The 12308-nt window shown below is 39.6% G+C and overlaps 1 protein-coding gene across 1 annotated transcript in view; it reads right to left on the reverse strand.

Moving 5' to 3' along the window:
- Positions 1 to 12308, reverse strand: part of Muc19 (mucin 19, oligomeric) — an 87149-nt gene that overhangs the window by 72752 nt on the left and 2089 nt on the right. Inside the window, exons 2-6 of the mRNA XM_050131363.1 lie at positions 4422 to 4481; positions 3618 to 3846; positions 2948 to 3062; positions 1966 to 2026; positions 1667 to 1764 (exon numbers count right to left, since the gene is read on the reverse strand). Of these exons, the coding sequence (XP_049987320.1) occupies positions 1667 to 1764; positions 1966 to 2026; positions 2948 to 3062; positions 3618 to 3846; positions 4422 to 4481 (563 nt within the window). The remainder of the gene's footprint in view (positions 1 to 1666; positions 1765 to 1965; positions 2027 to 2947; positions 3063 to 3617; positions 3847 to 4421; positions 4482 to 12308) is intronic.

Here is a 12308-nt window from a genome sequence, read left to right on the forward strand (position 1 = left end):
TTGACAAGGCACCAAGATAAAATAATGGGGGAGTATAGTCCTGTGAAGAAACGGTGCTTAGAAAACAAGATTGCCATGCAAGAAAGAAAACAACTAACTGAAGCCTGTTCTCACACCAGAAGCAGAAATCAAGTCAAAGATAAGAAGATAACTGTACCACTTGAAAATATAAACACCTAAAATCCAAGAAAGAAAGCACTCCTAGCCATTGGCTTGGCATGACCTTTAGATGTCACGCTAAAAGTTCAGGCCAACAAGGCAAAAACTAGTAAATACCCTGCATTTATTTTTTTATGCACAGCAAGAGAAGCAATGCATTTTCTGAAATACATTTTTAAATGGGAACCTAGAGATTGCGAAAATATTTGCCAATCATGATCTGACAACGGGTTGATTACAAAGTTGATTAAGAGCTCATACAACTCATTAACGCAGGAACAACCCAAGGACAATAAGTTAAATAAACATTTCCACCCTCTCCCTCCCAAAAAAGAAAAACCAAGAGCACCAAAAAGAGTATGAGAAAGTGTCCAATGTCATTAATCATTAGATAAATATACACCAAACCCACTGGAATGGCTATCAACACAAAGTCAGAAAATAACAAATGAGAGCACATATATGAAGAAGAAACTCTTTTTCAGCCATTGGGGGAAAAAAAGCATAGAAGTTTTGGGTGCATAAAGACAGGGCTCTGGTCCAGTGAAATTAACTATCAAAATGATATCTCTCTTTCACATTCATATAGTACCATTCCCAACAGCCAAGAAATGGAAACAACCTAAATATCTATAGAAAGAGAAATGGACAAAGAATTGTGGTTATACAGTACTAAAATTAAGAACAAGATATTGAACTGCAACAAAATATATGAGCCTGGAGAAGGTTATGCTATATGGAATAGTTTTCTCAATTGTATAATCTCATTTATATGAAGAATCTTTAAAGGCAATCCAATATATGGAGAAATGGGTTGGGGAGAAGTAACAGGGAGACATATGCCAAAAGTTATATCATATACATAGGATGAGCAAATCCTGAGCTCGTGTGTCCATGTGAGGACTTCGGAAAACAAAGGCACCATGCAAAATACTCATGCTAAATGAGTAGAGTTCAATTCATTTTGGCACAACTTCAAAAAATGAATGGCTATATGATATGATGGGTATATTAGTTTTCTTCATTACAGTAATCTTTTTATTCTCTTTATGTATTCCATGTGGTGGTTTGAAATAAAATGGCAGGAATGGCACTATTAGGAGATGTGACTTTGTTCGAGTAGGTGTTGTCCTGTTGGAGGAAGTATGTCACAGTGGAGGTCAGCTTTGAGGGCTCATATATGCTCAAGCTGAGCCCAATGAAACAGTGCACTTCCTGTGACCTCCTGATCAAGATACAGCCATCACTATGTCTGCCTGCATGCCACCATGTTCCCCCACCATGATGATAATGGACTGACACTCCAAACTGTAAGTCACCACCTCAATTAAATATTTGTCTTTATAAGAGTTGCTGTGGCCATGGTGACTCTTCACAGCAATAGAAACCCTAAGTAAAACACCCCATAATATCATGTTAGATACCTTAAAACACACAACAAATTTTACCTTAATAATTCGGGAGAAACAGTGCTGAAGTTGCTACAAGGTTAAACCACATTGCATACCTGTACTCCATCCTCGCAGACTTCACTGCTCTTACTCACAGCACTGGGACAGTCACTGGAAATTTTACTATTAGCAATGTGCTCATTGATATCTTCGCCTGCAAATCAAAGTATGATTTCAAGATTCTCATTTGTACTTTATTTGTAAGCTACATAGAGCATTGGCAAGATAAATCTATTTTGCTTCTGTGTACCATCCTTTAGACAAATGCAAATTGTTAGTAAATTTATCTAAGTGTGAATTTTTAAATTTTTTCTTTAGAAAGAAATTATCTTAGGAACTATCTGACAGAGCTCACCTGGAGTGTTGTTGAAGTTGCCACAGAGACCACAGGTGGTATACTGGCTATAAAGAGTGAGCTGCAAAAGCAAATAATATTGATATTATTCCATAAAATATTGAAAATATCTCAAGACAATTTTTAACCAAGCCAAAAGACATGGTCCTTTCCTGTGCAGCCCTGGGTACATTGGTCAGATGGGGGAACAGCATCTTTTTTAAAGAAACTGTGACCCAAACTTGGTACAAGTCTGACCCCAATGTTTTTCATGTCCTCAGACAGATTTTTTTTGCGGGGGAGGGGATACTTCAAGACAAGGACTACCTGGAACTCACTTTGTAGATCAGGCAAGCCACGAAACCACAGAGATTCACCTGCTTCTGCCTCCCAAGTGTTGGGGTTAAAGGCATTCTCCACCACCAACAGGCATATTTTCCCATTTTATTGAAAATAGTGTTCTTTTCTCACATAATATATTCTGATTACAGTTTTCCCTACTTCTCTATTCCTCCTATTTCTTCAAACACCTCCCCTTCTATCTGGATTCACACGTTTCCTGTCTCTCATTAGAAAACAGACTTCTAAGAGAAAATAATATAATAATACAATATAAAATAATATAGTATAATGCTAAAACAAAAACTAACACAGTAAATTAGGACAAAACAAACAGAAGAAAAAGAGCCCAACAGAAGGCACAAGACAGATACAGACGCAGGGACCTGCTCATGAGCAGACCATTACAGATGCAGAGACCCACTCCTGCGCACACTCAGGAAGCCCATAAAAATACGTTTGCTTTCCTTTGCGTGTTTCTGCCCACCATCAGCCACCTAAGAGGGCTGCATACTGAGGTGCTTGGACTCTCAGGAAAAATAAGGCTCAGCACAGAGAGCATATCAAAAATTATCAGCAAATTCTTTCCTTATGTGTCTATTTTTATGACAAAGACCAAAGACCAAAAACCAGAACGTTCAAAGAAGTTCACTGGTTGACTTACTGAGAGTTTGTTCTTGCTCCATCTTAGAGAAAGGGTTTTTCTGCGGCTGTTCAGAACATAGTGATCACCTTGTTTTTTGATGTGAATCATCTTGTTGGTGTATGGCACTTGTATCCTGAGAAAAATTTTTAGAAAAGTGTGCAAGTGATGAGGAAAGTACTCCAGTAACAAGGGCTGTTAAGGAATAACTACTATAGCCTCAGTTTTTTGGAAAACTAAACAGATAGAATGTTGGTTGGGCATGAGTGGAAAAAAAAACAGTCTAATGGTTTGGAATATGCACAAGTAGACTATCAATTGCCTCTTAATTTTTTAATCACAGAAAGCTGTCAGAGTCTGTTTCTTTGAAATCTGAGTAGATATTTCTGAAAAATGATTATCTAGGAGCTGTGATCTCATCGAATTCTAATTTGTGAAATGTTGCCTTTGCATTTAGTATAGTTAGAAGACATGAACGAAAAGGGTACTGTTCCGGTATCTGTTTTGTAGAGTCTACATTTTACACTAAATCTAGGCGCAATCATTGGCTGTGTTCTACCTTGCTGTAGACAAGCATTGAAAGAGGCGCCTGGCATACATTCCTTACTTAACTCGGCTTCTGTGTCTGGTTGGTTTTGGCTCATCCTCTAAACTACCCTTTAATTCTTAGGCTCTCCATACCGCTACTTACCTTTCGTCGTTAACGAAAATAGTGTTATTCAAAACTGAGATGCCAACATCATCAATCAGAGCTCTTATTTCTTCAATCCTATTCTTTTTGTGCCTTTTGATCTCGATATTGAAGTCTCCTCCAGATTCGGCACAGTCACGGCAGAAAGTGTATGCGCAGGAAGACTCAAAGGAGAAGATGCGGCCATTGAGAGCTTTGTACCTGCCATTGCCCCACGTAAACGTTTCGCCTGCACAATGGTCAGAGAATGCATTAACAGCTATACCTTCTAGCTGCTTCTTATAGTTATGTACAAAAAAATAATAATAATAAGGTTCAAATTGCCAGTCACTGAGGATTTTTGTTGTAAACAGGTCCCATGAGATGTCTGAAAAGATCCGTCTGGCTAAAACACAACTCTAATCAAAACATCTATTTTTCCTAGGGGAAAAGGATATTGTGCCTAATAAGAGGAAGGAAGAAAAGGAAGTTGATGTTTACTCATTCATTTTGCTCTTAAAAGAGTGATTTTTATCCTGGGTGGATGTGGTATCACATAACAAATTAGTACAAAAATTAGATTACAATTTTTTTTAAGTAGAATCATGTATGTATATGCACATATAGTATTTCATATGCTGCATTTCTGGGACCTAGAAGCAAATAGTGTGAATACAATATTATAAAAGCATGAAGGAGTCAAGCAAACAAGTGAAGGAAGAGTAGCTATTTTCAATTAGCTTCAGACTTTCGTTACTTGGTGACCTGTTTCAGGTACTGGGTTAGATCTAAACAAGAATGCACATTTGAGATGTGTTCACTTACCAGTAACTTCCTTGGCTTCTGAGTATGTGGGAGTTGCTTCTGGAATATGAGATCCTTTCTCTGTTCAACACAAGGTGTAGATAATATTTAAATATACATTGATTTAAAATGATATGGTACTTTCAATTGGGAAGTTAAATGCTGTTGTTGTCAAGGTGTAGTTCCTTGTTCTGAATATGTAAAATTGCTCTTGAAAGCTGGGACTTGCCAAATTCATATGGATGGTTATCTGTGAAATCCACTTTTGTTTCTCAGCCCAACCAGCCATTGAAATCCTTAGGGACAATTCATTTAGGATCATGCCTGTAATGGTTTAGATAAAAATAACCGCCCAACTTTTTATTATTAAAAAAAAAAAGATGGAAATGTAATGGTATGTCCTATCCCTTTAAGAGACAAGTCCCAACCACTCCCCTCCCTTCCTCCAAGGCAAGTGGATCTTCCTTCCTCTTCCAGCCTAAGAGCTCTCTCTCTCTGCCCTGTCTCTTTTCAGGCAAGGTGCTGCTGTGGCTCCTCTCCACTCCTCTTCCCCCTTCTCTCCCCACTCACTTTCACTGTTTCTCTCCTCACCACTCCCTGCCTTCCCTTTCCTTCCCTTTTACTGAATACACCCTCTCTCTGCATAGCATGCCTATCCATCTTCGTCTTTTATCTGCTCCTTGTGGGACCAGTTGCCCAGATGCCTACCCGCCCAGGTCTCCCACCCACTGCCTCCTACCATCCTGGGACCCACAGAGGCCTCGGATGGTGGGACCCAGCTGCCCTTCTGGCCTGCTGCTGTCGCCCCTCGGGGAACCACAGCGCTTTATCTAAACCATACATACCATCACCCAATCACTACCACACTGTATCTATTACACAATTGTCTACTCTGCTTGAAAAATAAAATACCACAAGCCAATCTTTATCAGAAGTCACAAAACAAGCAAGTTCAAGGTACAGTTTAGTCCACCACTATTATCTAATATGAATAATGAAATTATGTATGTACATGAGAAATGTAATTTCCCTAGATCAAAGGGGAATGGTACTCAAGTTGCAAGGACATAGATTATATATTCCTAACTTTTTTAGAAAGGTTTAATAAATATGTCTAAATTGATAAAGGAGAGGTGATATAGGACTTTATTAAAATTTCCCTAAAACAAAATTTTGCTCTTAATCATAAAATTTTTTTAAACACCTCATGGGTCTCCTAAATCTTTTTCTCAGGAAACACTAAGAGGTTCAGTTTTGTAAAGACAATGATACTGTGATATTAGGTCCTGGTAAACCAGTAGCCAACAGAACCTTTCAAACTTATATTTGCATTTGCATGTGTCTTTTTTTTAACACCCCAAACCACAAATCAAATTACCTGGAGTGCTGGATGATTCAGATTTCTTGTTCTTGGATGATTAGGGGGCACCTGTTTTAATACAGAATTTTATATAGTAAAATACAGTTTTAAAAAGTTGATGGATAGACCATGGATACAAGCCCAGCTGTCCTAATGCTGGGATACTTGGACTTTGAGAAGCTGTATAAAAAAAATGTTATTAACTCAACTTCCATTGAAGCAAAATAATAACAATATGTAAGATAAAAAGTTACCTTATTTCAGATACATCATCTTAGAATCTAGTGATTTTAGTAATGGAAAAAGCAAAGAACTGTGCACACAGAGATGAAAAGGTAAGACCCAGCCATGACAAGTCCAATAGAGGCCTGAGTCTCATTAGTTTACCCTAAGACAATACCTGATTCCAAGAAAGACCACAAACAGAGACTACCCAGGCACCACACAGGGACAGACCATTCAAAGGAAGTTCCTAACGTTCCAATCCTTGTAGATAAGATCACCTACCAGCACACACTCATTGCTTTTCACCAGGACACCCCTAGACAAATGTCAGCCAACCAGGATGGAACTTGTCACCCCATGATGTGGGAGTGATTTCTTATTAATAAAGAAACTGCCTAGGCTAGGCCCATTTGATAGGTCAACCCTTAGGTAGGAGGAGAAAACAGAAGAGAATGCTGGGAGAAAGAAGCTGAATCAGGGAGTCGCCGGGTACCAGGAACATAGCCCTGCCGCTAGTATTACAACAACCCCATACCCTGCTAATATGACTTTTCTGGGGTTTGCATTTAAATAATGCCCTCTAGAAGGGCAGGGTACCTCCTCTTGCTGATGTGATGACAAGGTACCTGCCGGCTTATAACGTGCACCCAATAAACATTGCTTTTGCATTTTGGTGAATTGGTCTTCCTGGTGGTCTTTTGGGTCCTCACAGACTGGGATAACAAAAAAAAAAAAAAATCTTATTTCAGTTTTAGTGAAACTATGCTACTTTGCATTTGGGATACCCAGGTATCCTGAAGAAAAGATTCTTGCTCACAGGAAGTGGAAAAGTGAATAATGCCTTTACTATGACTATCAAGAAACACAGGACCTGAGCCAAAAGGAAAAGGGGACACATGCCCTCATCCCTAACCCAAAAGCTATTTCCAGTTAGTAGTAAGTTGTAAATGAAGAATTAGGTTTCTCCAAGAGAGTCTCAGTGGGGAAGCAAACCACTCTGAAGGGTAGGCAGACATCACAAAATGAACCCAAAATATCTTGGGAGGTTCTTTGTCTCATAGTATGAAGTCAGGGCATTCTTTGCTTATGTGTTATGGCTTCCAGTTTTGTGTTTTTATGGGATGCCTGTGTGTGCAAATGTGTGTACCTTTGCATCTATATGCATTTCATGTGTTTCTCTTCTTCTTATAGATAGATTTTGTCCTATTAGGATGTGTTTCTTTTTTAAATTATTTTCTATTATTATTATTATTCCTTAAACACCTATTTGCTTGCTAATGAAAGACTTAAAAGGGTTTGAATTGGTTGAGAAGGGATGTGGGGAGGAACTAGAAGGAATGGGGGAGGGGAAACTGTAATCAGATTATATTATCTAAAAAATCTATCTTTAATAAAAGAAAAAGCACTAAACTTCAAAGAAAATAAATCCAACACTTTAAAATGTCACTATATTTACTGCCATTGGTTTACCGTAAAAACAAAAACAAAACAACAAATAAATCAACTATGCTGTTTACTAAAAATTTCCTTACTGGGGAAAAATCAAAGCACAGATCAGCAGGAAGGTAGGCAGGAGTCTCAGTTTGCCCTAGGGCAACGCTAGCCTTTAGGTTCCCTCCTGTTCTGTCCCCATTTCACCCTGGGACTTTTTCTTTGCCTTCCCAGGAGACAGCATTAACAGCCAGATAACAACTTGTTCCAATTTTTACTTTCGGAACAAAATTTGTGTAATCAGATATCCTGGGCAGCTCTCATACTTCAGGAATCTGCAGAATATGGTATTTAAAATAATGTTTAAAAGCCTATTAATTAGACAGAGATGCTGAGATAGTAGCAGTAACCCAATGTCTCCAAAGAAGATTATGGGACACCATGATGTCTCCATCTGGATTACGATGATGCTGACCACTGGACGAGATGCCCCAGGTTAACACCGTCTGCCAGGACCCTGTCCAGACTGTGGGCAAAGAGCAGGACATTGGAGAATTGACTGTACCCTTTTTTCTTTAGCAAAATAAGGTCAGTCTTTCCCATTTCCCTCTTTCACAGAATTAAAAAAAAAATTCATATTATTGGCCTAAGACTGCTGTTGTAGAATCTTATGTCTCCTAATGCTATGGATACCTGGGTATGGCTAATGGTATATGGACTCTGCTCACTGTTATTTTTAATAGATTTGGAAACTCAGGTATAATTTACTTATCCTTCGGGAATCTCTGATAGTATTTTTTTTAATTTATATATTAAAGATTTCTGTCTCTTCCCCTCTGCCGCCTCCCCTTTCCCCCCTCCTCCCCCAATCAAGTCCTCCTCCCTTGTCAGCCCAAAGAGCAATCCGGGTTCCCTGCCCTGTGGGAAGTCCAAGGACCACCCACCTCCATCCAGGTCTAGTAAGGTGAGCATCCAAACTGCCTAGGCTCCCTCAAAACCAATAGGTGCAGTAGGATCAAAAACCCATTGCCATTGTTCTTGAGGTCTCAGTAGTCCTCCTTGTCCGCTATGTTCAGCGAGACCGGTTTTAACCCAGGCTTTTTCAGACCCAGGCCAGCTGGCCTTGGTGAGTTCCCGATAGAACATCCCCATTGTCTCAGTGTGTGGGTGTACCCCTCACCGTAGAAATCAAGCCTTGCTTTTTCTAAAGCTTATCTTTAGGTCTCTTGATTTAAAAAAATGTTTTAAGATATATAAAGGTCTGAGGATATAAAAGTTCATAAGCTTTGAGGATCTAAAAAGTGATTTCAGATGTAAATGCAGGTTAAGATATGGAAAATGTTTCTGATTTCTTCCCCCATCTATGGTATAGTTCTGATAAGCTGGTAGAGCAATGACTACTTACTGTTTGGATTACAGGCTCAAGAGTTTAGATTTATTTTGGTTGTCATTTAAATAGAACTTAAGGGTGTTTCTCATCAGGCCAAAGAATTCTCTGTCCAATCCATACATGGATCACTGAACAATAGAAAAATATACATGCTTCTAATCAAAATCTGTAGTTTTTGCTAGGACTCAAAGGTATGAGTCTATTTCTACAGTTTTACAGATATGCATTATCTATTTTTTTTCTTTTTTCCTCTACAATATGGATTTCAATAAAGTTTTACATGCATTATTTTCTTTTAAGAACAAAAATTCTAACTTCTGTTCCTAGTTGAAACTTGTGTCAATAGGTTTCCACTTGGCTGGCAGATATATCTAAGCATCAGTTGCTGAGTATAACCTGCTCCGAATGACTCTGAGCCCTGGACTTCCTGAAGGCTGATGTGTACTGGTCCAGCTGATGTGATTGTTTCCTGTCCCTTCAACGGAGTCTGTGAACCAGATGCTTCTGATGAGTGCCACATTGCCTGAATTCCCTCCTTACTTTTGGCTAGCCTTTCAATCTACTTGGGTCCTAATGACAATGCCCCAATGTCAGCTTGAAGTAGTTGCAGAAAGGAACATGTTGTCATTGTCCCATGGTCCCTGCCCAGAATAGGTTGAAAGGCTGAGACAAGGGGAAACTCCCTGGCATGGGGGACAAAATGGCTACCTATAGTGCTTGTTGGTATACCAGAAAAATAGGCAAGAGCTCTCAGTTAATGGATTTATTAACTAAAATAGTTCTTAGATCCTAATAATACCTCTTTGAACCCATAGGCAAGCATGACCTATGATTGGGTCCTGTCATTGGTACTTATAAAGGGCAAAGTGTAGGACCCAACCATCATTAACTTAATAGGAACAGACCATCCAAAGGAAGTTCTTAACATTCCAACCATTGGAGATAGGATCACCTGCCCTGTAGGAGCCAGCTATGGTAAGTGTAATAGAGGCCTGAGTCTCAGGAGTTTATATTGATGCAATACCTGCCTACAGGAAGTAACACAAACTGAGACTGCCCAGACACCAAGAACAGACCATCCAAAGGAAATTCCTAATGTTCCAACCATTGTAGACAGGATCATCTGCCAGCACACACTCATTGCTTTTCACCAGGACACCCCTAGACAAATGTCAGCCAATCAGGGATCCTAAACCTTAGAAAATCCCCTACCTTTGCTACTATAAAATGATGGCTCTCTAATCACTCCAAAATATTTGACACATGAAGAGTCCAAGTTTGCAAACTTGTGTGAGAATAAAGGCTCTTTGCTTTTACATACAGAACTTGGTCTCCTAATTGGTTTTGCGAGGTACTCCATGATCTGGGCATAAGACTTACTAAGTTTCTTGGTAATATTATTTTGATTTACATGCTCTATTATAATTATAATTCTGCTGGCCTGTCCTGTGACTGGGTACCTTGTCCAATTAAGAGACAAGCCCTACCCATTCTCAATCCTTTCCTTCCCCCTGAGGCAAGCAGATCTTGTGACTCCTCTCTTCTTCTTTCTCTCTCTGTCCGACCTTTTTCTGAAGAGGCAGTCTCTGCCTTTCCCTTCCCTCTCTTCCTCTTTCCTCTCTATCTCTGTCCCTCTATCTCTCTCTCTTTTATTTTCCCCTCCATAATCCCCTTACCCTTATACCATCCCAATTCTCACTAAATAAATTCTATACCCAAGCTCTTCCCCATAGTGTATCTGTTTGTCTCCCACATGCCATGGTCCCCCAAATCAGCAGGGGAATATGCCAGGGTCATGATGCCATAAATCAAAAATCATAACATTGGTACCTGACTCAACAAGGCTCTCTCCATGTTCCTTCCCACCCGTGGGGGGACAGTCTGAGGAACACGGGGATCCTAGACTTGGACCACTTTCCAACTTCCTATATTCCCTCCATCGCTGCAAACAACACCAACTAAATGGTTTGATCCCCTTCTCCAAGTCAGCTTTGCTGACATTCATCTCAGGCAATTCCCCATGGCTGTGGACTGGGATCTTGCATTTTGTCTCGGACTGTTGTCCCTCAGGCCACTCAGAGTGGTCCTGGTCCCCACCCTCTATGCTGACGTGGCTTATGATGACCTGAACTATCTACTCAATCTTTACATTATTCTAGGGATGCCTAGAATATTTTGTTATTGAATGTCATCTCTCATTCCTCCCTCAGCTCTAAGAAATGGTCTATGTACCTCTTAAATAACAACCCAAAGTGGTTACCTACCAGCAGACCCCAACAAAGAGGCTTTCTAATGTCTCTCAGCTAACAGTCGGATGGAAAAGTTTCTATCCAGCCACGCTAAAATCTGTGTCACTGGCATCTCAAGCCTGTCTGCCTTTCCCTCTGCCGGACTACCTTCAACCATGGATAAGCCGGTTTGGGAAAGAGTATCCCCCCTCCCACCTGTAAACACTCCTTTTCTTTCTCCTACTTAAAATCTCTCTGTTTTCCTGCCTCTGAGACCGCTGCTGCTACACCATCTAGCCCAGAGAGTGGGACCCTGTTCCCACTCCACTGTGGCTAATGGCGTTTAAAAGTTTCCTGTCTACTCCATGAGTGAAAGAAAGAATGTGTGAATGGTGTGGCCACATGAATGTGATTCTGTTTTAAATATATGTTCTACACATTCTACTCGTTATTTGTATCTTTTTAAAATTCCCACTGTGGCTCTAATGAAAACATGTGGTTTCTCCATACACCATGTAACCACCACCCTGTTGACTAAGGGCAAGGTGGGCAGGTCAGGTGACCTCATGGTCATCTTTGCTATGGGTGACCACATGACCACCACCATCTTGACTAAAGGAAAGTCAGATAACCTAGTCACCATCTTTACTAAGATACTCGTCACCTCATCTTGCCATTTACTTACATTTTTGTCTCTGAATTCCTCTTACTGACTCTGTTACATGTGTGTTTGTGCAGTGGCATGCTTTTGGTAGGGCCCACGAGGGTATCTTCTTCATCTAATTCCTGTTTAATATGTATATGTGTGTGTGCATGCATGTGACTTTTGATTTAACTTTATTTGTAAGCATAAGTTAGCTTTGAGTCTGAGTGTTTGTGTATATGAAACTTAAATTCAACTGCATATGTTTGTATGTGTACGTTATTGTTAAAAATGGTTTTGGCAGTCTTAATGAGCTTTGTTCATTGTAGCTCATTCCAGACTAAGAAAGCAATAAGTCTCAGATATTTTAAATTGGTATGTACTTTTAAATATGTTACAACATACTGCATATGTAATCCAACTCCTTTTAAAAATATATTAAACTGTTCTTCACTATTGTCAGTCTTACTGTTAAGCTTCTATTGCAAATGGTTTTTCTTCTTTATCCTTCCTCCTCTTCCTCTTCCTCTTCCTCTTTCTCTCTCAGCTCCTCTCTCTCTCTCTTTCTCTCTCTCTATACATATATATATATACATATATATATATGTATATATATATATATTTCTCTCTC

The sequence above is a fragment of the Alexandromys fortis genome, unplaced genomic scaffold, assembly GCF_014885135.2.
Source record: "Alexandromys fortis isolate MF-2015 unplaced genomic scaffold, M_Fortis_MF-2015_v1.1 scaffold_28, whole genome shotgun sequence".
Lineage (NCBI taxonomy): Eukaryota > Metazoa > Chordata > Mammalia > Rodentia > Cricetidae > Alexandromys > Alexandromys fortis.